This window comes from Dysidea avara, chromosome 15 (assembly GCF_963678975.1).
Source record: "Dysidea avara chromosome 15, odDysAvar1.4, whole genome shotgun sequence".
Taxonomy (NCBI): Eukaryota; Metazoa; Porifera; class Demospongiae; order Dictyoceratida; family Dysideidae; genus Dysidea; species Dysidea avara.
In genome coordinates this window covers 6,810,156-6,836,019 of record NC_089286.1, presented here as the reverse complement: position 1 = coordinate 6,836,019, position 25,864 = coordinate 6,810,156, and the positions used below count along the sequence as shown (strand labels likewise).

At 36.7% G+C, this 25,864-nt stretch overlaps 2 protein-coding genes and 1 long non-coding RNA gene across 3 annotated transcripts in view; 1 reads left to right on the top strand and 2 right to left on the bottom strand.

Moving 5' to 3' along the window:
* Positions 1–788: 788 nt before the first annotated feature.
* LOC136245846 (unconventional myosin-XVIIIa-like) lies at positions 789–9,964 on the top strand. Its single transcript, XM_066037317.1, has 12 exons — positions 789–899; positions 2,557–2,714; positions 2,942–3,028; positions 3,700–3,801; positions 5,713–5,883; positions 6,816–7,085; positions 8,002–8,118; positions 8,177–8,341; positions 8,429–8,485; positions 8,554–8,639; positions 8,691–8,778; positions 9,375–9,964. The coding sequence occupies exons 1-12, from the start codon at positions 845–847 to the stop codon at positions 9,837–9,839; spliced, it is 1,821 nt and encodes a 606-aa protein (XP_065893389.1). The 5' UTR covers positions 789–844; the 3' UTR covers positions 9,840–9,964.
* A 3,239-nt stretch (positions 9,965–13,203) lies between these two features.
* The window catches only part of LOC136245095 (P-selectin-like), a 29,724-nt gene continuing 17,063 nt past the window's right edge, over positions 13,204–25,864 (bottom strand). The window contains exons 4-5 of the mRNA XM_066036612.1: positions 21,327–21,713; positions 13,204–14,062 (exon numbers count right to left, since the gene is read on the bottom strand). Coding sequence (XP_065892684.1) covers positions 13,365–14,062; positions 21,327–21,713 — 1,085 coding nt within the window. The 3' untranslated portion in view covers positions 13,204–13,364. The remainder of the gene's footprint in view (positions 14,063–21,326; positions 21,714–25,864) is intronic.
* On the bottom strand, positions 14,070–19,275 carry LOC136245096 (uncharacterized). Its single transcript, XR_010695735.1, has 3 exons — positions 16,782–19,275; positions 15,583–16,438; positions 14,070–14,808 (listed from the first exon to the last, which is right to left on the bottom strand). It is a non-coding gene; the product is annotated as an uncharacterized lncRNA (long non-coding RNA).

Below are 25,864 nucleotides of genomic sequence, written 5' to 3'. Positions count from 1 at the left end.
CGCGTCATTTTGGCCGAATTTCAGCATATAGATGGCTCAGCCAGATGGCTAACAAGCTTCAATTATAACCATACTCCGCATGCAGGTACTTTACCTAGTACTGGTCATTGCTGACCCACGGCGCAGTTGCTGCTCTGCTTGTCCTGTGCTCCAGAGCAAGAAACATTTTGTCTGTCGCCAAAAAGCTGCACAGATCGTGCTGCCACCAGAAACCGACCAATAAAATCAAACCACCAATACTTTGAGTTGATGATAGACTACTTGAACAATGTTGAGAGTGAATATCGTGGCATACGAAGAACCCTACGAACTGCTGCAATGAAAAATCACGTGATTTTAAGACATTTGTATCGTTTTCTACCAGAAGAAAGTGACAAACTTGGCTGCCACGCTGGTGTTATTCAAGTTACACTTAGCCTAACAGATGAAAATAGTTAGGTAGTTGATTGGAGGATATCGATTTTTCGCGTTGCGGACCCTATCTATGATTTAACGAATTTTAGGAGGTAAAAGATTAAACGGTGTATGACGTAATTAAACAATGATGTAATGTCCTAGATAGCTATATGGATAGGACAAACTCAGTTCTGCGTTTTCTGCTTTTCTTTGCTGAACTGTGTTACATACTTGTGTCATGTTAGCAGAAAGGAGATATCATTTGCACAGTCTGTTCCAGTTTCATCCTTTAACAGTATTGCTCAAATTACAGAATCCCATAACAGCTTGTTACAGTACATCACTAATTTACTATGTTGCATTTTAAAGGTAACAGTGTGTAGTCAGTGTGTCATTTACTGGTTGTTGTTGTATAGGAGATGTATATACTATAGCCTGAAGAAGGAACATGAGTGAGGTAACACAGAAACAAAGGATGCAGCACATTCAGCCTGGAGGGAATGGTATGGTATATGTGTGTGCATGTTTGTGTAATTTTTATACATGTGCCACAGTGTGTATGTGTTTATTATGTGTAATGTGTTTTTATAGTGTGTAATGGGTGGATTGGTTTATAATTATGCATATAAAGTCATTTATTTTCCTTGGTTGGGTGTTAGATACCTGCACCTGAGTTAGAGGAAGAATATAATTCATCCTGGTAGCTAAAGAAGCTGAAGAATATGTATTTGTGTTTGACAATATATCATAACACAGGCTGATAACAGTGTAGACACTGTTTTCTCATCATAATGATTATATTGAATTTCATGATAGCCATTTGTAAGGTAGTTATGTACAAAGTTGGCATGTATGGTAAAAGCAATATATCAATATGGTGGAGCGAATAACATTTGATAGTCATCTATATACTGTATCATGGGTTGCTAATAACTTAGAAGAAAAGTACTTGTGGGATGTTTACAGATACACTGGTTGCAAATGAAACATTTATCTATCTCCAAAGTAGTTAACTAATATTTTTGGCCAAGAAAATGGTAGAATATTTGACATAATGGTGCACGAGATAACAGTGTATAGGCCAAGAAGAAGAGGTAAATTTTAAACTCTCCACTGGTCTAGCAGAGATTTGTTGAAATTATTTTGAATTTTATTATTAGAATATTTCAAATTAGTACCATTTCTCCTATATAATTTGACCATTTCTCATTAACTTTTAGAAAAGCTTAGCCTTCGTCTTGCTCTTTGAAATGGCCAATTCATTTTCCATTAGTTGATAGTTGGGGCACATGTTCGGACACAAAATTGATGCCTGGCACAGTTCTTTCCTTTAATGCAATCTGTGTGAGTTCACCAGCCGTAAGGAAATATTGGAATTTTAAACTTGAGAAGGAATCATAGAAATAAAAAGCAGTGAAACAAAGGAGGTCATCTACACCTGTAGCTATACTATGGGTCACATAATCCCTATACTTCAGTAATGGCTATACTAGTTACAATGCTATATGACTGCTACAAGTGTAAGTGACCTCCCTTGTATTATTACATTTCATTTCTATAATTTCTACTCAGAATTAAAATTACTAAGTAGGTGCTTTTTAGAGTATAAATAGAAAGTTTGAATAAAAGTTACATGTATGTTCAAAACAATTAAAACCCACCATTTAAGTTTCTAATTTGCTGCATCTTGGGATAAAGTATAAATTCTCAAGCTTCTAAAGTACTTACTTACCGACTTGTTGAATAATCATTAATTTCCTGTTTTACACAGAGCAAATAGTAACTCAATGGTAACGAAGCTTAGCAGGATGTTTTTGATTCTGCATTAGCATCTTAATAAACAAATCAAACAGAGCTTCGATATGATCCTTTAAACCGCTGTTCTTTTTGAGCATTTGACTGTTTTTCGACTTTTTCAATGACTTTAGTAGCGATGATTATTACTCCTACAATTTAATTTTGAACACCTCTAGAAGAGTTAACCTTCCTTTCTCTTTCTGCCATAACCACATATAGCTAGCTTACCTAAGCTAGCCAGCATGTATACAGTTTTCAGTGTGCTATTAAGTTCTTCTCAATGTTGTATAAATTCAACAATTATTATTATAGACAATAAACATAAGTGCATTTTCCACATCATCAGCTATACTGTCTCCACAGGTGATGGTGGCTCAGTTAAGTGCCAGTCAGCATATGATGCAGAAATAAACGCGGTCCACAATGGAGTCTCACAAGAACACATCGCAGCCAAAGAAGAGTTATCAAAAAAGCAAGACACAATTAAAGGCGACACAGACCAGCTGCAACAAGAGCTGAATGTGAGCTGCATAATAAATACTTCTGTTGGCTAACTCCAATCATTTGGCATGTTGTTCTTCTTTAAGAAAAATTGACTACATGCTAAAATTTTATAGTATAATTGATTTTGTGTAGTTGTAGTGTTAATTGTGTTTTACGCAAAACCACTGTATTGTGTCAAGTGCAACTTGATGTGTTTTGCCAGTACTGTTACAAGCCACACATCAATATTTTAATGGTTTAACAGGCAGTGAAGTCAGAGAACCAGCAACTAAAAGGAGACAAGGATGAACTGGAACAAACTAGTATGGCCAGCAGTGATAGTGTAGCTGAGGTAAGGGCTACATTTCTGCTTGCTTTGTGTATTAGTCACTATACCCTTTGCAAATCATAATTATTGCCTCATGTTTTCATCACTCTTTGTGATGGGGCAAGGGAATCTCTAAGTTTTCCAGAAGTGTGACTTTAAAAATTAATGATCAGTAATGTTAATATTCCAATATAGAGCAGTCTTTACACTAAGAATACTCTAAGAACTGATTAATACATTAATCTACTACTGTGTCACTATCATCACTTCATACTATTGAGAATGTCATTAACACCATTAAAATCTCAACTGGCTAGATCAGCTGGAAATTCCTACTGATGTTTGCTGTAATATTATTGTGTTTCCAAGTTCGTTAATCATGCATGTGAAAGATATACAGATGCATAACATTAATTGTTCCAACCTTGCAGATATTTGCCTTAAATTACCACAGTGATACAATTAGCATTTTGTGTAACAACTATGTTATTGAATTATTCGTGTGGCTGAATATTCTGTAAAGAACGTGATTAAGGATGAAGTATCACTTTTACTATATCATGTCAACAGTATAATATATAGAAGGGGTAGTGTGTGTGAGTGCGTGCATGCATGCGTATGTGTGTGCGTGTGTGCGTGTGTGCGTGCATGTGTGTTTACTTTGTTTTATCTTCTACATTCATTCTACTTATCAGATTTCTTCACTGAAACGTACCAAGCGAGAGTTGGAGTCAAAAATTGAAGAACTCAAAGATGAACTGGATGAAGTAACCATTAGATGTGAGAGCTTAGAACAGGTAAATAGCAATTTATGGCCTACCTATACATGCTGTTTTCACTTTCCTTTTCTGTAAACCAGTCAATCCTAGTTGGTTTTGTCTCCTGGGAGAATTTAACATATGCGTGCAGTGAACTTTTCTGTTGTGCATTTCTGATTAGAAAATAGCCAGTTTTGACACCAAGCTCATCATTTGATAACTTCTGCAAGACCCTGTAGTTAGGAAGGAGTGGAGTCCTCCAATCATGACTGTCCCAAATTATTGGTGTAACTTTTAATTAACATTCATTAGGTTCATTAATCATTATCAGAACCTTATATTTTTGACTAAGAAGTAATACTTGGTTATAACTATCTGGACCAGGCAACTGTCACGTTATTTCCTATACTAACTGTGAGTCTATCTCTGCAGAGTGTTCAGTATCTGAGACTGGTAAAAGGTATCTGATATCTCTATGCAATATCCCCTTCACTAGCTGTTGTGCTGATTCTCTAGGAATCTTGAGAGTCTTCCTGCCACTGCTGAGCATAATAATGTTGTTTGTGATTTCTCATTGTTAGAAAGGTGTACTATCAGAAATCCATTTAATGGTGTTTTGTACCAGTAGATTGTACACATCCATGTTGCTAGGAATGTACACATGCTCACTGAAGTAACTTCCAGGAGTGGGAGCATCATATGATAAACCTTTTGAAACTAATTTTCAGACCCATATTGATTTTTCTATTAGAGTATTTGACTTTTCTATTATTGATCTGTGGCTCTTTATAAATTATAATTTTGACCAGATTGTAGGGACACCAAGAGAGAGGCCCATTTGCCACCCATGATGTGATTATAATACATATGAACCTGATCACCTGAATTACTGTAAGCACTCACCTTTGTATAATGGCTGTTGTTGCAAGATTCCAAATGCTTTCCCATATAATGTATCCATTGTGGTCTGCATTAAGTGGTAACCTGTCTAATGAAAATAATGGCCAGTCAAGGATTCACCTCTGAATTACAAAACTTCAACTCTCATACAGCGGTCTACCATCACTTCCAAATTACGAGCAGTTATAGTGGTCCAGCGGCTGGTTCAGTGACTACATGACTGACATTTGACACCATTTCAAATAGCATGCAATTACTACACTTCCTGCCTTTCAATAAACTATCTGGCTTCATTGTTTAAAAGTGTTATATAAATGGCCATTAGGAGCATTCATATTAAGCTTACTTTTATTATTATTATTATTATTATTAACACTTTACAGTGAACAGCTTTAAACTTTGTGTACTGATTATTGTGGTCAGAATATTGGAACCTCCTAATAATAGTAATTTTCCTTTTTATAATAGTCATAGCCACTACAATATTGCTGACCACCTTATGCAGGTTTTTCCTTTTAACAGCCACCATCCCCTGGTCCAAAAGTAACCATTATACACAAGCTATACTGTAATTTCTTGCTGCACACATGGGTAGTTAACAAATCAATAAACTGGATTTCAACAATAATTTCAAGAAGGTGAAAACTCCAGAGACATGGGAACTAGAAGAGAAGAAAGTTACAATTTCTCAATGAAGTTTAAATTGAACTACATGCCTCTCAATCTACAACTGGTATATCTTACCATTGTAGCATGCCTCCTCCAAGTGTCAGCAGTAAACTGCTGTATGCAGTACTAAGACTTTTGCCAAAACTAAAAGTTGACATGGTTACACTGCAGATAGCTTAACTAATCTACTTATGCTAAATCGATTTCTGGTTTGCTTACACATTAATTCTGGTGACATATAAACTAAAATCACTACAGCATGGCTCCTCAGACCCTCTGCTTGCACTCCATACCTAAGTTAGTAACAACAAATCCTCTGTCCCTGAAACTGATGCATAATGCTAGACACCGAGTGCTGTTAGTTATGTATTGTTTATATAGATCAAGTCTCGTCTAGAGTTGTCACTACAGACACATCGGTTACAGCATCAGAAAGAGATGGAAGCTCGTGATGAAGAAATGGAGCAACTTCAGTCCACCATGAACAAGAAGATGAAGAGCCTTGAGATCCAACTGGAAAATGCTTTGAAAGAGAAACATGCAGCTGTAAAGGTGTGTAAAATATAGAGTAAAACTGTTGACAAAATTGTGGCATTAATAGTATGGATTCAAATAATGAGGTCCTGAAGCTGTGTTTGGGATTTGTGTACATGACATGGCTATACAATAAGGTGATTGTATTAACTATAAAATACCAGTAAGCTAAATTTGAAACCTGCATACTTGAACATACTATATGCAAGCACAATAACCAAGTGGCTTTATTATTATAGTGAGTTTTCATCGTAGCATTGCATTTATTGCAATGTTGGTTCCTTTATGTTTATTGAAATTGAAATAAAAATATGTAGGTTACAATGTTTTAAAGAGGTTGTGTGATATATATACCATTTTGCATTGGCAGTTCAAACACATCACCAGTACTACATGCAAATCATGACACTGCTACTAATCACAGAGTACTTTGCCTTATATACACACTCATGCCCATTATGTAATATTAAGACACATGATAGTGTGTTGTGTAGCAAAGTACAGCCAGTGTGAGCACATGTGGAATCTTAGATTCACCTGTAGTAAAGTTAAAGATAAGCATAAAATAAGTCCCAAAGGCAGATGCAGAGGGGCTTTGAGGTTGCCTATACACATTTACAATAATAAAGTGATCAAAACCAACCAAACTGTGAATAAGAGTGGGGCGGTCAAGTTTGTGATATCATAAACTTGACCGGCCAAGTTGACGTAGGACGTTAACATCCTACGTCAACTTGGCCTGCATGCACTTCTGCTACTTGGGATGTGCTAGCACTATATGCACATTTTTGGGGGTTAAGTGCGCATGTGCAATGGTACTTACTTGCTATTGGTTGTGGGTTCTATCTACTTCATCTGATCCCAAACCATACACAGGCTTCCTTGTCTGTTAACCTTATTTACAGTGGTAAAGTCAGTTAATGCATATGTAATCATGGTTTCCACTTCAGGCAAATAAAGAATGCAGGAGGGAATGTGTCTTCTTCAGCTCTTCATTTTCAGAGTCATCAAATAGTCCAGCCACTATATCTGATGTACAAGCACAACTAGAATATGAACAGAACTCAAAAAAATCTTCTGACATGATGAAGACATTACGCATGCAGTTGGAAGATGCTCAGATGAAAGAAGAGGCAGTCCATAAGCAACACAGGAGACTACAAAATGATTATGATGAGCTGCAAGTTCAGAATGATGAACTAATACAGAAGAAGATGGAGGTAATAGTGATGCTTGCTCTAGGGGAAGGTAGAGGGAAAATTCTTTTTGAAATATTTAAATTTTTTCCACATGATTACAAAGACTTAGTTCACTATTAAAAATGCAGAACAGTTACAGCCCATGTCGTATGAGTACACACATGCACACAACACTTACCTACACATGTACACGTGTACACATGCACACATGTATGCACACACACACACACACACACACACACACACACACACACACACACACACACACACACACACACACACACATACACACACACACACACAACATACACACACACGCACATGCACACACACACACACACACACACACACACACACACACACACACACACACACACACACATACACACACACACACACATAACATACACACACACACACATGCACACACACACACACACACACACACACACACACACACACACAACATACACACACACGCACAGGCACATGCACACGCACACACACACACACACACACACACACACACACACACACACACAACATACACACACACACACACACACACACAACATACACACACACACACAACATACACACACACACACACACACACACACAACATGTGCACACACAAAACAGAAGCTTTTGGCAGCTGTGTGAAACACTACTATTGCTGCCAAATGAAGAAAGATACCTGTAAATCTTCCTGAGGTAAGAGTAGGAGACGGTAACATCTCTCATAGATCAGGTACACAAAACTTGAAGTTCCACAACGACCCCATTGCAACTAAATGACACATGGACAGTTAGCATGTGTACACGCATCACTTGTGCACACTTGTACACTCACACTCATACAGCACACACTCACACTACAAAACACATCACAAAGTATAAAAGCAATGTCCACTGTTGTATTTATACACTTTTGTAGCTTGAGTCTAAAGTTAGTAAACTGCAACATGAGAAGTCAAAACTTAATGAGCAGTTGGAAGAAGATCAAGATGAAATGGAGCAGATTAAATCAGAAAAAGAGACAAAATTAAATCAAGTTAGTATCAACAAGTTACCGACTACTAATCATTGGTCAAAATATATTGTCTCAACAGCTGACTGCACTTCAGAAGGAGTTAGTAGAGTTGAAGAATGCACTACAAGAAGTGCAGTATAAGAAGGAAGAGGCTGAGAAGAAAATTTCTGAACTAACTATCACTATATCAAACCTGGAACACAGCAGAGCAAGGACTGCCTCCTTTGATAACTCTGAATTCAAGGTATGCACTGCAGTGGTAAATTTAAGTTGTGCCTGGCTATGTGTGTAGTTTGATGTGTTGAGTAATTCTTCTATCAATTTTGTGCAGGTCAGAGAGTTACAGCAAACACTGGAATTTGAGCAGACTTCCAATAGGAGATTAGAGGTATATGTTTTGCACATGCATATTATTTTGATGAATTTTACATATCTCTCTGATCTTTTGTAATTCAGGCCCAGGTACATCGTCTCAAGGCACTGATGGAGAAAATGGAAGGTGAAGCAGCCAACTCTAGAGCTGAATCAGATATGGTTCGCAAGTGAGTAACAGCTATTAAACCTATAGGCTCCAATGTGATGTGTCTTATTAGACTACAGAAACAAATCCGTGAACTACGTGCTGACATCACTGATGCAGAAAGGAAAGAATCTGATGAATGCAAGAAAAGAGAAACAGCTGTAAGTAAATTTAAACTAAAGAGCTTTGTGCATCTGTACATAATGAAATGGAATAATATTTTATATAGGAAGTGGTCACTGAACCGAAAGGTTTTAAGCTTTACTTTCGGTTAAATAGCCAGTACGGCTTATTGAACCGAATTTTGGTTCAGTATCCACTGCCTTTTATATAATGCAATATAGATTTGTTTATTCTTTGTAGCTAGGTACAATAGCTAGCTTATATAGTCAGGGGCTGCTCTAGGGGTTTCTGAGGTTTCTGGCCAGTCACGTTCAGATTGAGATATTCTAATAGGGCAGTAAATCTCTTTAAAAAGCAGTAAATTACTCTAATAAAGCAGTCACAGTGTTCTGAGCAGCAACGTAGCAAGCTATGTAGGTATAATTAAGGATTTTTATGTACTTTATCAGTGATATTAATATATAGTTAGTGGAGGGCAGTTATTCTCAGTATGCAGTTACTACCTTTTTTTGTTTGTTTGGTCTTTACCTTCTTGATCAGAAACCAGTCACCAAAAATCCTAGAGCCGCTCTTGATAGTTGATAAGTGCATGCCCAGTATTTTATACTTGAATATAATTGCACTGTCACAACAGGAGACTGAACTAGAAGAATTGAGAGCAGAGCATGTTTCACTACAGTCAGAACTGAAGCTAGCCCAGAAGAAACTACAAGATCTGGAGGGTGAAGATGATGATGACAGCGTAATTTGTGATAACCCATATTCACAAAATGGTCTAGTCAGTAAATCAAAATCAAGGTCACCACCAAAGTATAACAATGGACATTCGGAAAAACCTTGGAGTTTTAGAAGATCAAGAACATCAGAAGCTCAGTTCTCATCTGATGAAGATGACTATTTAGCTGGAAGAACACATAGGAAGCACAACAGCTTGGGAAAGAACTTGGAAGCACCAGATGTTGATGGTAATGATTGTGATGATGACATAGTGGATTACAATGGTGACTCATCCAAAAACATCCTCTTTGAAGATGATCCAGAGTTGGCAAAAATTAGAGCCAAGTACATTAAGAAGAAAGTTGAGGACAACGTTGATTGATTTAATAGCTAATACTGCTGATATTTTTATATTCATATATATATTGCTGTTATTCAGGTGGTGTGATTATTTGTTTGTTCTGTCTTTATTGACAGATTTAAGGGAGTGTTTTGAAATTCTTAACTATGTGTTAGCTAGGAAACTACTGATGTAATTGTATTTAACATATAATTATCAACATGAAAAGAGTTATATAAAGAGCAATGAAAAGACAAATCTCTTCTAAGTATCAATGAGAAATGCAATGTATAATTATTTGTTCAATTTTCTCTTATAAACCTACTGCCAGTAGATCAACCTTGATAATGCTGGAAGATATTACAGTAAATTATTCAACAAGTTAGGCTTCTTATTTTTGACATTGATATCCAATGGTGACCACTATAGTACAAGGATACATAAGAATTTCTTAAAAGGCTATGTAAAACTAAGCCAATGTATTTTCCATAAGGGATTCTACAAAAGTAATTTGTTCACTTAAGTGGCCTATTCGCTTCACCGAAACCATTTCCTGAACTTTATTATTCATGAAATAATAGGCTAGCATGCTCTTTGTGCAGCACAAGTAGCCTGCTGTGAAAGTAATTTTGAGAGATGCTTGTTATTTATAATTAAATTTAAAAGGTACAATGTGAACAATTGCAACAGACAGAAAGTGGATTGTTAGCCACTGTGACTAGCAGAGGTGTACAGAATGTATAGAAACATTGCAAAGTATGTAAAATTCCATGAAAAGTTGAGTCCATAATTACAACAGGCATATACACACACATGACAATTCTTACAGCAAGCATATATGTATATGATATTTCTTGTCCTAAATATAAACAAAATTAATCACAAAAACTGATCAGCACACATAGTCTAGTTGACCTAGTGTATATATATATATTTCTAAGATCATCTGGTATCACTTGCTTCTGCTCTAGAAACTCAATACCCTGTCTTCCATAAGTACTTAAGCTGCTCAAGATGATTCATATGCAATTCTGCAAACTTTAGGATGACATTATTGTACTAGAAGGTTGACTACCATGGACAGGCAATGAAGAAAACACCTTTGCAAAAGCAACTGAAGCATTGGTAAGTGCTTCTGTCAACAACTCTTGCCCTTCTTTACAACATGACTAGTTATCATGGGCACCTGTGCATGTGGTGGCTTTCATGCAGTCCTCACCCACAGCTGTAGTTGAGGTCCTGAATACTTCTCTCCATGCTTTTGCTTTAAGCCTTTAAATGCCGGTTTCATCCAACTTTCTCCTCCTTTTCATACCTTTTCGTAGATTTCTTCTTTACAGGTGACCGATCATAATCATTTGAATCACAACTGGATGCATGGCTTTCACAATGATAGTCAGACTGTTGTGCATCACACCACAGATACACATCACCACTTTTAAACTTTTATTCATCAGTCTCAAGTCCTGATCATTGGTAAGTCACCTCTTTGAAAGATTCCGTCCCTCTCTGAAAATATCCAACATTATATTTAGATCAAAGATCGGCATTCAACTCAGTGCATAAGATATGGTGTATTTTTGTCATTGAGTTGAACTGGCCTGTGTAGCGATGTAGATCCCTGACACACAGAGGCGTTCTTCTATAATCTAAAGATCTTCATGTGGTAGCAAATTTCTGGGACTGGCTGGGATAGTTCCTACAAGTAAAACATAATGAAACTTTAGTTGTACCTATCAGTGACTTGCGCAAACAATATTTGATTCTTTTACTTACTGATGGCTTGACGTATTGTATCTTCAAACTGGTTGGGAATCAAAACCATGAGTAAACCATGCCCCCATGGCAATACGGATAAGCAGCAAAGAGTTTTGTTTAATGGTGAATTATCTGAATGTGGTATGGTGACAATTGGTTGGTGTGCCCCAGGGATCTGCATTACGTCCATTGCTTTTTGCTCTTTATATTAATGATCTGCAAATTGTTGTCAAACACTCATTTCTGGATTTATATATATGCTGACGATGCGGAATTGCATTGTAGTTAGATATCTTTGCAATCTGATTTGGATGCTGCGGTATTTGGCTGTGTAGTTCTCATCTGAGTTTAAATGTTGTTACGTCTAATTCAGTGCTTATAGGAAGTCATAAGAGTATTGCAAATAAATCACTTAATGTTTCAGTTGGAGTAGCCTTACTGACTCAAGTTGACTCAGTTCAATATTTAGGAGTTACATATAACTATGATTGACACTACATTGTCCTGGACTTTACACATCTATAATGTGGTCTCTCGAGTCCAATCTTGACTTGCCTCAATTCTTCATTATGGGTCACTGCCACGGTGCCACTAGTGATACTTTGTGTACTATATATATATACTGCTTTTGTGCTACCTTTGCTTGATCATGTGATGTTGTTTGGTGTCTCCTACAGCTAAACTCTCCAAGATGATTGAAAGAGTACATTCCAAATTTGTTAAGAAGTTACCACCATCTTTTACTACTAGATTATCTTTCACTTCAACTGAACGGCAAAAATATCATACAAGTTTTTAAAGTCCATACGCAGATATTCTTCATCTTATCTACACATATTATTTTTCAATACTCCAAAGATGTGATAGGCCATGTTGGTCATAATATCATAGGTAGCGGGAGGGGGGGGGGGGGGGGGGCTAGGGGGATGAAGCCGGGTTTTTACCAAAATTGGAAAAGAAGTTTTTTTTATCAAGGATCTGTTCTGTGGCTACTGCTTTGTCGTTTTGTAAAAACTGTATTTTAATCAATGTAGACACGTATGTCTATCTGTTGTTGTTGTATACTTATTTGTTTTGTTTGTGTAATTGTAAGTTTTAGACAGCAAGTCCACTCAGTAATTAAATACTGATTTTCAGTGGAGCCCCGTAAGCAACATACAAAAAACTACAACACACATTAAATAATTTTTTGAGTTAAACCCCAAGTGGCACCTTCAAGCTCCCATGCTTAAAGTGGTATATAGACTAAAGTATATCTATTAGTATATAGGCAACTTCTCTTGTTTAACTACTTTTTGCTATTTTCTTGTTTCACTATTTTATTCTTTAATCCCTAATCCACCTTAAAAATTTTCCTTTTATTTGTTAACATCACATCAGGCTCATAGCCAGCAATGACCATTTCTAAATTGTTAATCTTGTTCAATAATAAATTATTATGTCACAGTTACACTCTAAAGCTATAACTCTTACAGTGCATTAAATGCATAACACCTGACAGTATGTACAATTGTCTTACAAAATATGGCTTCACATCAATCTTAATTTGCAACACTATTTTTGGGGACATACAGACTTAAATTGCTAACATTAAAAGATACACCAACTTTAATATGCATAATTGTTTATTTGCACTTGTGTGCATATATATTTTTCACACATTTAATAAGAATTTAATAACTTCCAATCAATCATTGAAAATTCACAGATTGAGATTCAAAACCTAACCTTGTATGCATTGTGATAATATGATAAAACAATTAGCTAAAGTACAGCTAAAGAAATCTAATAATCAGCCTTTATTGTGTTTCAGTAATGATATGGATTACCAGTATCTTTCATTTTGGAATTCACCAAAGAGAAATTCTGATGCATGGTTGCACCATTTTCAAATAGTGGGCCCTCAGTTGTGTTGAAATTAGAGATTGGCTCATACATCGGTTCCTCGGTGATGTATTCTCCAATATCATAGCAATCCACAATCTCTTTCTGTTCAGCCAATTTCTTCTGTTCTACAATATCTGATTCATCTGGAACGTTTTGGTTACCCATTACGGTGTGATAACGTGGAGGCTGATCCATTCCTGGTGCATTAACACTACTCAACCCATGCTGAACATTAAAAGGTAATGAAGGTGTCCTGGAACTTTGTACAAAGTCACTTTCTTGTGTGCCACTGTACAGTGGGTTGACCTGACTGGTGACCTGTTCATACGTATTTTTTGTAGAGGAAGTCAATAGATTATCAACATGCTTAGCTTTATTTTTACAAGGTTTTTTCTTAAACAATAATACAGCCAGTACTACCAAGATGAGCACTATCAAGACTCCGCCTATTCCTGCAGTAATGGGAATGTATAAATCATCAGATTTTTCTTCAGATTGGTGGGCATCTGTAGCATCTGTAGCGTTTGGGAGACCAGTGGAAGCTGTAGGACTTGTGGCATCTGTGGCATCTGTGGAAGCTGTAGGACTTGTGGCATCTGTGGCATCTGTAGCATTCGAATCTATATATCGCAGAAATAATTATATAATTTGGTCATGCTAGGTTTCAATCATCAATGCATTATAGTTAATGTGCAGTATAGTACCTGATAATATTGTCATTTTTGAACTATGTACGTATTACAAGTGACAGTACATTGTGATTAACACTACTTTCACAGATTATACTGTGAAGCTACTAGGCCTGCACTGATTATGCCAGTATAATTTGGGGCATAATAGGTAGCCAAAAGTATTGAGCATAATGCCGGCATAATAGGTACAATTTTTGTATTTTGGTTATTAGAGAGGCTGAAACTCTACTTTTTTGCATGATGAAGAATGGGATGGTGTGCAAACATGGTACAAATTAGATTTACAGCTACGTTGTGAAGAAAAGATTAGTTAAAGATTGATATACTCTAATAGAACAGTCACCTAATAGAGCAGTCAAGACACAATTTTATCTGAGCATATTAATGGGACACAACTGGGCATAATTGGAGCATAACAGGGGAAAATTTGGAGCATTGCTCAAAAGCATAATCGGCAATTTTAAAAGCATAATAGGCTCAGGTCTAGAAGCTATATACGCAAGCAGTATATACTCCATCCAGCTACAAGCCAAGAGAGCCATGCTACACTCTAGGCATGTGTTAACCAATAGCTAGCTACTACCATCTGTAATATTGATAGCTGCATATGACTCTTATAAGAATTACAGTTTCCTTGACACAAAACATTTCATTTATTACTGGTATCCAAATCACTTTACAGGTTTTTGCAATTGAATTCGGCGACTTTGCAATTGAATTCGTCCCGTTTGCAATTGAGTTCGTCGCTTTTGCAATTGAATTCGTTCCGTTTGCAATTGAATTCGTCGGTTTTGCAATTGAATTCGTCCCGTTTGCAATTGAATTCGTCGCTTTTGCAATTGAATTCGTCGCTTTTGCAGTTAAATTCGTCCATAACAAGAATGGCAGCTGGAGCAAACATGAAAACATGATGTAGCAGCTGCTACAAGAACTTGTTCAAGTACAACAGTAGTAAACAACTCTTTATAAGGCAATAATTCTTCCTCTACAGCCTCTCCAACAACATTCCAAACTCTAGTACGCCATTCGCGATGGGTGTGGTCACTCGCGAGCAAGCTAATTAACTTGTCAGACAGCTATCAACTTCGCGTACTACCAGCTTCAATTACCTTCTAGTGTCTCAAGTGTAACTCTCCAAGGCATAAATAGTTCATCTCTTAATGAACGGGTTGGTTTCTTGGAGCCGTTTTGTTTATGACGAATTGTAATGCAAACGCGACGAATTCAATTGCAAAACCGACTAATTCAACTGCAAAAGCGACCAATTCAATTGCAAAACCGACGAATTCAATTGCAAACGGGACGAATTCAATTGCAAACGGGACGAATTCAATTGCAATACCGACGAATTCAATTGCAATACCGACGAATTCAATTGCAATACCGACGAATTCAATTGCAAACGGGACGAATTCAATTGCAAAGGCGACGAATTCAATTGCAAAAACCTGTATAAATGGGTGGGCACAAATAACGCTTTCCTATCAGAACAGTCTAGTAGCTGTTTATAATCACATGCACTTAACAGCATAGTTAAAATTTCACAAATAATTCTTTGAGCTCATGTGCCTAATAATCAAAGATACAGTGGTCTAGTTTGTATAACAATTAAACTATGACATGGAAGAGTCTGGCATCAGTGTCCCATGCATTTCTTGACTAAAGTGTGCAGTAGTTGTTCAAAATCGTAGGTAACTACAACTATTTAATAGTTTTGCCCACAATTAGCAATTGTGCATGGGAAGGACCTAAAAATCATTTAGTCTGCAATATAGCTATCCTTTACATGTAACCATTAAGATTTTTGAAATTGCCAGCATATGCAATCTTTTATGCTTATCCATTTCTCATTAGCTATGTCATACTTTTAATTAAGTAAAACACAGCACTAAGGCTATGAATTTTACACAAATTATATAATTTTCTTTAATAGTACAGCAGATTTGTATGCTTTTGATGATAAAAGTATGAGAGTATGAAATTTTGATACAGTAGGTTACTTCAATTTTTGGGCTATAGGGCTATCTCAGATTTGACCTTTGGTGACCTTTACGGATAATTTTGTGCTGAAAATTAATTCTGTACTATCTTTGGAAACAATTCATTTCTCAAGTTAATAAACAGTTTGATTTTATTTCAGGTCAATACAATGTTTCAAAGTGAAGTTATGGCTGTTTCTATATCCACAAAATACTGTGAATTAATCTGCTCAAGAAATATACTAAGGCTTATTTTCAATTCATCATTGCTTCATTTAGACATGGTATTTGGCATACACTTCACAGAGAGTATTACCATAGAAGCCTCAGTGGCGGATCCAGGGGGGTTTCATTGGTTTCCACGGAAACCCCCTTTGAAAAATGATTGCGTAACAATTAAATGTTTTAATTATCGCGGCGTGCGTCTCGATCGAGATACTGTAATTAGAGCAGTCACAGTAGCTACTAAAGTAGTGTGTAGGAAGTTTTTAATATATTTTATGTACTATTACTAGGCTGTGACCTTTTTTTTTTTTTTTTTTTTTTTTTGGTCTCACCTTACCAAACCAGACGATGTAGTGCAAACGTTTGCGTATCTCATGTCAATATATATCTCCACCTTCTAAACTGGAAACCCCCTTTATAAATTCCTAGATCCGCCACTGAGCCTAGATGTGTTTTTCTGTTACCACACAAATCATTATAAATCACAGTACTAAATAAATACTACAGTACGTAGATATGTAAAGCTATGGTACTTTATTTCTCTCAATCTAAATGTTGTTTGAAAGCATATTTATGATACTTGGTCAGCACATTTTTAATTACTTAGGTATATGTACACTCTTGCAACTCAAAATGTTTTTAAAACACAATAAAGCTCTTGTGATTATATCAGTAATGTCCAGTTAACTCAGAATTCTGATATGTAACTCAGTATAATCATACAAGTACACAAAAAATTGGAATTTTCAACTAGAGTAAGGACCATCAGACATTGATAAAAGCACTGAAACAAGCTGGAGTAGTGCACGATATTAAAACAATAAGAGGTGTTATATCCCTACTGTGCATTTCCAATATCAGCACAGTAGGGATATAACTTGTTTTACTGTGATTTAATATCATGCACTACTCCAGCTTGTTTCAGTGTTTTTTATCAATGCACGATGGTTCCTACTCAAGTTGAAATTCAAAATTTTTGTGTAGTCTACTTGTTTGTTAACTTTTTTTGTAAAATAAAATTATTATGATTGGTAAACCCACGCAGACCGTATCAAAAGGAAGAAATGGCACCGCATGCCCCAGCTATCAATTATTGTCTGAAAAGTGAAGTATCTGTTATGCTTCATTGTCAACTATGTTCAACCCATTACACAGCATTACAAATCAAGAACTGTTTGAAAAGCACCTCTGCAATCAAACTGCTGCCACGGCCACTATGAAAAATATGGATGATTTCCACTACGAAGGGAAGCCATCATGTGCTTTTGCCAAATTGACACCTTTCACTGTCAACAAAGATGAATGGGACACAAAGGAGGACACTTGTAAGTCCATGAATAATGCACTGTATGTACTGTGATATGCTAAGTCCAGCTGAAGCAACATCGAACAGTGAAATAATCAAGCCCGTATCCTTAGCCGTTATCAAGTTTTATGCCTGTCTGAAGGCATCAGTCAGTCAAGTCATGATCAGTCAGTCACTAGAAAATCCCGTTTAATAATAACAATTAAAAAATTTCTATAGCAACTTATTGAAAACGTTTCTGGTTTATGTAAAGGCTTGTTTGGCTTAGTTTTACCTAACCAATACTACCTCATTGTTGTCAGGGAAAAGTGAGGCTGGTTTTTGGGTGATGTTTCTTCATGGGCCACACCCACACCTCTGTGGTCTCTACTATACAGTATTATCGTACTGTATGATACCGTATAACGGGTTAATTTTGAAGGGGAAATTTTCAAACAGCAGCTGCTAAAATAAATTTCGGAAGTATAATTTTTGAATGCTTTATTGTCATGCTTAGCACCACTAAAAATATTTTTTTAAGTGCGCGTTAAATTAAGTGAAGACGGTGACCACGTGTAGTGGTACAATCAAAATTGAGACATTCATTAGGTGTGATTGTATTGGGCACTATAGGAAAGGTGGTTTTGCCAAAGGAACAAGTAATCTTCAACATCGATTTGCTGTGGGTGTGGCCATTGCAGCATCAACAAAAGCAAAGGTGTTAGCCTGCTAGGTACGGAAAGAGATATCAACTATTATTAACTTGATTATCAAGTATTCATTCTGTATTTCTTCTGCCCGGGATGATAAGGTGTGGAGTTCTGTTTAATAGTGGACAGAATTCAGCCAACCTGGTACAGAGCACTTATTCGAAGAGTTGAATTTTTGCAGAAGCTGTGTTCTTTGAATAATTCGAAAATTAAGCTCATTCGAAAATAACCCGTTACACGGTAATAGGGTTAATAATGAGTCCTTATCCTTTTAGCATTACAGAAGTTTAAACTCATCTTATAATATTATTATGCATCAGCACAAATTACACGTAACTAGCTATACTTTTTGTTTACTTTTTTTTGTTGTTTCAGTGCTTTATGTACATTGTACTACTTGTATCTTTGACATCAGTAAATCAAGCATAGAATTGAAACCTTAGAAATCATCACTACCATTGTACTGTAATTGTTATTCTATTTTCCTACAATTATTGGTATGTTCAATAGAATGAGTAGGTTATTTTAGTGTATAATAGAAAACTGTACATATTGAATGGGACCATTGTCATGAAGGCATCCTTTCATAGAGAATTTTTGTAGAAAGGGCATCCCTACATGTTACATGTAGGCAAAATCCCATGCCAATTTTGGTGTTTTATGCTGGCAGCATGATTGGTGGGAATAACACACACACATGTAAACATCTAGTGCAGAAGCGTGGCTACAAGTGCTAGCTGAGAAGTGACAAAGCATAAAAGTTCATGCAGCCCATTAGGCGTAAGCATCAGCATTTCTCCACAGAAAATTGTGTGTGTGTATATATCCACACAAAAACAGCCAAGCTGTGAAAAAATGGTGCGGCCTTAAAAGCCTGGATGAAAAAAGTTGTGAAATCAAAGGTGGCGGCCAAGAAATGGCTGCAATGATGTTAATGCTAATAAATTTTAACAATGCACACAGCCATTATTAAAATTTTTTTAGCATTAACATCATTGCAGCCATTTCTTGGCCACCACCTTTGATTTCACAACTTTTTTCATCCAGGCTTTTAAGGCCGCATCATTTTTTCACAGTTTGGCTGTTTTTGTGTAGATTTCACATCTTTTTGTACTTTATAAAGCCCAAAAACCAGCCTATGGCTGACTTTGAGGTTTGTTTTTACTCACATTTCTTCTTTTCTATGTAGATACAATAAGATTATTGAAGACAGACTTATAAATGTATTTCATTGCATGATTTAATTTAATATTTGATAATATTGTTGTAATACTCTAATAGAGTGCACATTTTTTTTGAGGACTTCTAATAGAACATACATAGAATATTCTAGAACAATCTAGTACTTCTATTGGTAGATCTATGAAATTTCAAACATTTGATTTGAGCAGATTTCAACTAGAAATTTCATTTATAAATCAGAAATTAGGTAAGGAGATCAGCCAAGATAGCAGTGGTTCAGTGGTTAAGGATGCAGGTGTTAGGTATGGAGGTCCCTGGTTCGAACTCTGGTAAGTTTTTTTTTCGACATTTTTTGTACACCTTTTTTAACCCGCGGTGACTGTTCTATTAGAGTATTTCGATCCCGTGATTTTACACATGCTTAGTTTTTGCTTTATAACTTTGTCGCTGTAACTCTATTGCTATTCAAACTATCAAAAGGCACTGCTATGATGATCAGCCTATCTATACACCAATTTTCAAGTTAATTCTATACTTGGTTTACCCTGTAGCCGTGACAGAAGTTTGATCTTTTTTTACGTGAATAAACGCTCATAACTCCTTGAATATTACTCAGATTCACAATAAACTTAGTACGTGAATCCACCGTTACACGCTCTTCATTTGTGCCAAAGATCGTGGCAATCGAGTTACACATTTGCATTTTATAGCAATTTTTGCTAAGTGTGCGAAAAGAAATCGAAGCCCCCGTAGCCCCCCCCCCCCCCCCCCCCCGTACAGCATAAGAAGAAAAAAACGAAGAAATTAAAACGAAATTGTGAACGCCCATACCTCGCAAATGGCTGTTGCGAATTTAATCAAATTTTCTGTGTGGCGTACCCTACTTGGAGGACAGCTATAATGTAAAAATGGTGTGCTTTGGAGAAGGGGCCATGGGGGTATGCACACATGAAAAAGCTGCTTTCTTTCTTCCTGTAAATATACTCATGGTGTGGTCGCCGGCTTTCTTGGCCGCACGACAAACTACCGTGTGTCTTGATATACAGGTAATATGCAAAGAAATTTTGTTACCAATTACAGCAAAAACTCAAAACCCAGCAAGCCAGCAAATCTTCTTTAATATTGTCAAATTTTAGGGTGCACAGTGTATGCTTGACTTGTTTGATCATTAAAACATGTACTGGATCTAGGTAAAGAGCATTAGTTAAACAAACAAGTAAAAATGCTGAATTGATTAAAAGAGTAACATCATGGCAGACTTGAATATACATAGCTAAATACATGGAACATTTACTATATCCCGGTGTAGCTACAGGTGTAATGACAATCACACACACACACACACACACACACACACACACACACACACACACACACACACACACACACACACACACACACACACACAGGGCCGCCCAGAGAAATTAAGGGGCCCAGGGCAAAGAGTTAAAGTTTAAAGTGGGGCCCTTCACCCAAGTTGTAAGGTGAAGACCAAAAAAAAAAAAAAAAAAAAAGGTCACAACCTGCTGGCAATGACAATAACTACCCATCACCAACCATATCTCCTTATCTATAAGCTTGCTACACTGCTCCTCTGAAGAATACTGTGACTGCTCTATTAGAGTATTTAGATCTGACTGCTCTATTAGAGTATATCGATCTTTCAAACAGGTATTCAGGGGGCCCTTCATGGGGCCCCCTGGGGCCCCTTTCAGGTTGGGGCCTGGGGCAAAATTCCCCAGTTGCCCCCCCCCCCCCCCCCCTGTGGGCGGCCCTGCACACACACAATTGCCACAAAAATAATAACAAACCTCTCTGACATAATTGATGATGTATTCCATCCATTGGTACCCAGTCAACCACAATAGGATCACTTGTCACATTGCACAAGTATATTACATCTTCTCCTATAAAGCCCTCTTTACAATACACTCTGCATCTTGATAAATATGTTAGAGCACATGTAGAATTTATTAGAGACAGTTCTGAATTATTGAAAAGCAGAATTCTTGCAGGACAATTGAGTGGTACACAAGACGGTAATCCTCTACTCCATGTCTGATCAGCTAAACAGATCCCAGTTTGAGGCCCTTGTAAATCATAACCTGGATTACAGGAGAATATGCAGCTATCCCCAAACATGCCAGTTGCACCATTTGGACAATGAAGCACAGCATTTGCTGGAACTGGACATTCAGCTAAAAATAAAGGATACATAATTTAATAACAACATACATACCATACTAAATTGTACATGTGTGTTAGGAAACTATCAGGCTATAGATTAGTCGTAAGTTTCCTAGGCTTGCAATTGTGTATTGTTGTATTGCTGCTGTGTAGCTATAGCTAGTTTTGGGTTTAGAGCAATTACCAGGTTATTTGCAAAACATTTCAATGCATTTCTACGTATATATACAAGCTCAAATTATTAAAAGCAAGATAGTATTAGTATTACTGACCCATGACCATCACTGTAAGAACTTGCTTCTGGAAAGACTGGAATACAAATATTATAAAATAAAGCAGATAGTTTGGATGTTATCTTAGCATACCAGTATATAGGGTTTTCTTGAGATATAACCATATACCACATCATAATAACCATGCAGCTGTTTTTAACTGACTACTACACAAGCATACCAAACTAAGAGTTTGGGGTGTGCTCCCCAGGGGTGTACACAAGAATTTTGAAAAGGGTTTCCACTACAGCTAAATGACTGTTATATTAGAGTAGTATATATTACCTGACTATTTTATTAGAGTATCTCGATCTTTTCACAAAAATCATAACTCAGAACAATGCTATAAGTATGACTATCATGTATGTTAGAAACTATTATTTTAACATTTAAAATGTGTCCTGTTCCATGATAGATTCCAGATTCTAGAACCTGAAGTTTCAATTTCTTAATGTTCAAGTAGTGTGTAAAAGCCAAAGGGGTTACTGAAACCCCTGGGAACCCCCTTGCTATGCCCCTGCTCCCCAGCATAGTTTGCATTTAGCTATATACTGTCTGTGTTTAGTTAATTAAGGCTGATAATTGTATAACAAACTGAGCGTGAACTGAATAACCTACTAGCGTAATAAAAAAATTCATTTAATAATGAAGTAGGGTTCCAACATTAAAAAAACAGTGAGAAAAAAGATGATTGTAGCTATGAGAGAAAATCGCTAGATTAATGTGGGAAAATCTCTACTTGGCAGGAGTAATACCAAAGTAGGGATTTTCCACCCCACATTGCTACAATACCAAGTAACAAGGGATTTTCCTTCGTAGCTACTATTCTCTTGTTTCACTGCTTTTTAATGCTGGAATCCTACTTTACTTTTCATTAATGATTTTTTATTGTACTAGTTTGTTAACTTTTTGTTAGAACATAGCTATGAAATACACGTGTGGCTGTGACTGCTGTATTAGAGCATCTCAATCCCACTACTCACCTACCCAGTAGATCAAGCTAATTGGTGTGGTACAATGCCTTGTTTCCTACAGAGCTAGATCATTATTGTGGCATGTTTTGATCATTGAGTAATTGTTTTAAAAGTGCACCTTAGCTGCTACAGTCCATTAAGTGCCTCAAATAGTTTCATGGCATCTAAATACGCTCCTTCAAGGAAAGTGTCGATAGGGAAAAGCAATGCCTTGGTATAGTTTCCATGAAGAGAAGAAAAATAAGATGACCATTTAATTGAAGATGAAAGGAATGGCAAAGCACAGAAGGCAGGTTTTCGTTGGAACTACAAAAAACACATCCCACCAGTGAGTATGTTGCTGTGGCATAAAATAGTGGCCATTCGCTGCTTCATTTGACCTCTAGCCTTGTGACTGTGGTCAGGAAGGCAAGCAGTGAGACGAAATTTCGAGTTATGGTGATTTTATTTAAAAAATCAATAACCAGATGCCTGTAAATGTTTTCTTGTTTTAAATGCTGTAATTGATGCTGAATAGAGGAAGACTATTCTGTAAAGGTGATTTTTGCCACGCATAATATTTCCATAATTATTTTTACTATTTTAGATACTGCTTTTTGCTTTTCTGCTAAGACTTCAGTTGCCAATGTTCACTCTGCTACATTCAAGAGCCATGCTCACCATAATTTACATTGTACTCACATTGATTATTTGGTAATCCAAATTTGAGACATTTACTGTTTAATATAAATTTTTAGATATTGTTACACTGGAGCAAGCTTGTCCTTTGTGGAAGTATTGCCTCCCTGCGAAACAGCTGTCCTTCTTGCTATGTGCTGGTAGTGATACCTATGAACTTGGCTAGGTGGAACATCATTACTAGCCCTAAATGCGCCCTTTGTCAAGCTCCCCAACCTACAACAAACTGTATCTTGGCTGGATGTCTTGTTGCTCTTGATCAAGGCAAGTATATGTACCTGGAGACATGCTTCAGTCTTACAGTTCTCATTCATGGACTCCAACAACATTTACCTGGCTTTTTAAAACACTATGCTGACCTTCCAGGATACCTTGCTAGTGTCTACCCTCCTAGCATTATTCCAACCAATCTTTCCTCCATCCTTAGTAGGCCTGACTTGGTGTTGGTTTCCAATAATTCCATCTGTTTGTTCAAACTAACTATCTCCACCAACACCCAGCAACATCTTTTGGCTGCTAGAGCTCAGATGGAAGATTGATATAGCTGTTTACAATAACCTCCAGCTTTCTGGCTTATCTGTTAATCTCATTTCCATCAAGATTGGCTGTTAAGGCCATTTTATGCCTGCCCAAGTGGCCAATGCTTGTGAAGTGACAACGAAGACTGTAAGAGTAGGCTGCTCACATTGCTGTCTCCTACTCATACAGGATTTTTAATTCTAGAGCCTCCCCGAACTGAAATCTATCGGTTTGCCTAAACTGAACTTTTTTGCATGCCGTAATTAGCTTTTTTGTATTGTAATGCAAGTCTTGCCAAGGCTCCTGTACTGTCCACCCTGTGGGTATCAGTGCATGAGTCTAGACCACTGTGCTTATGTTTTATATTGTCTTAACAAAATAAGACATCTCTCATCATCAGCCCATAGATTTATGTATTGTCAAGTTATGCTTGTCTGAAGACATCAGTCAGTTAGTTAGTTAGTCAGTTAGAAAATTAGGAATTTTTAAAATTCCATAGAAACTTGTTGGAAAATCATTCTGAAGACATTTTGGACTATCAATACCGCAAAACTGTTTTACAGGAAACTGAGGCTGTTTTTCAAGTGATTTTGAAGGGCAAGAAAACCCAAAAAACCATGACCTCTAATATACAGTGCTACCGTACTCTATGATGCACATTTGAACATGAGCATAGGGAATATGCTAACATGCAAACCACTAGTAAATTTGGTAGATGCATGCAGTGTTCAGTAACCCATGGAATGGAGAGATATGTTGTCATGTGAGCTGCTTGTACAACAATGAGCAATATTTAGTTTAATATTTCTGTTCCGTATCTTTGGTCAGTTTGTTCTGCTCCACTTGTGGGTTAATGGAAAAGCACTATAGAGAAATGTTCACAAAAACATTTATCAGTTTTGTATAGTCAATTACTATTATGACACTTGTGCCATCTGTCGGATATCAATCAATTACTGTACGCCTGAAAATGTTCTCAGTATGAAATTTTCACAGTTGCATACTAAAATAAGATTTTATTTTCATGATTTCATACCAAAAACAGGATTTTTACAATTTAATTTTCATGCATCATTTACCTCATCTCATGTGTTTGAGCTCATGTTGCACAATGACTACGAGAAATATAACTTATTACTTTTATCCACCCAAGCCAAGTGCTTCGCCAAGCAGCATGTTGTAGTCTACTATTGATTGTGTCGTCAGAAACTGAGCTGAAAGCAATTTTGAGTGCCACTAACAGCTGGGATGATCAAGGAAAGAAATGTTGTGAATATATCAAGCTTAGCAATCAAGAGACAACTACCGTCGGCAACAAATATGGTCGTGACCAGCAATCGCTTTGTCCTACTACAGAACTACCATGAAGGGGTCCCTCACATTCTAATTCAGTTCATCATCTCTCTAACTGGGGATTCCACATATCCTTAGTAGCTAGCCATCAATACAGCAGCTAATGATGGTGAAACTGCTGGTCATAGTCAAATAGTCATTGTCTATGTCATATTGCACTAGCAAAAAAATGTTGCACATCATGAATATTATGCTGCATACGTTAACTACAAAAACTGTGAAAATTATGTACCATGAAAATTTCTGCAAATATGATATGAAAACAAGTTGGATACTTACTTATTATAAGTACTAAAATCTTGAAATTGAAGTCAAATTCCCCCAGTTATATGATAATTTTTTTAAATTATGTATGCTCTGAAATTA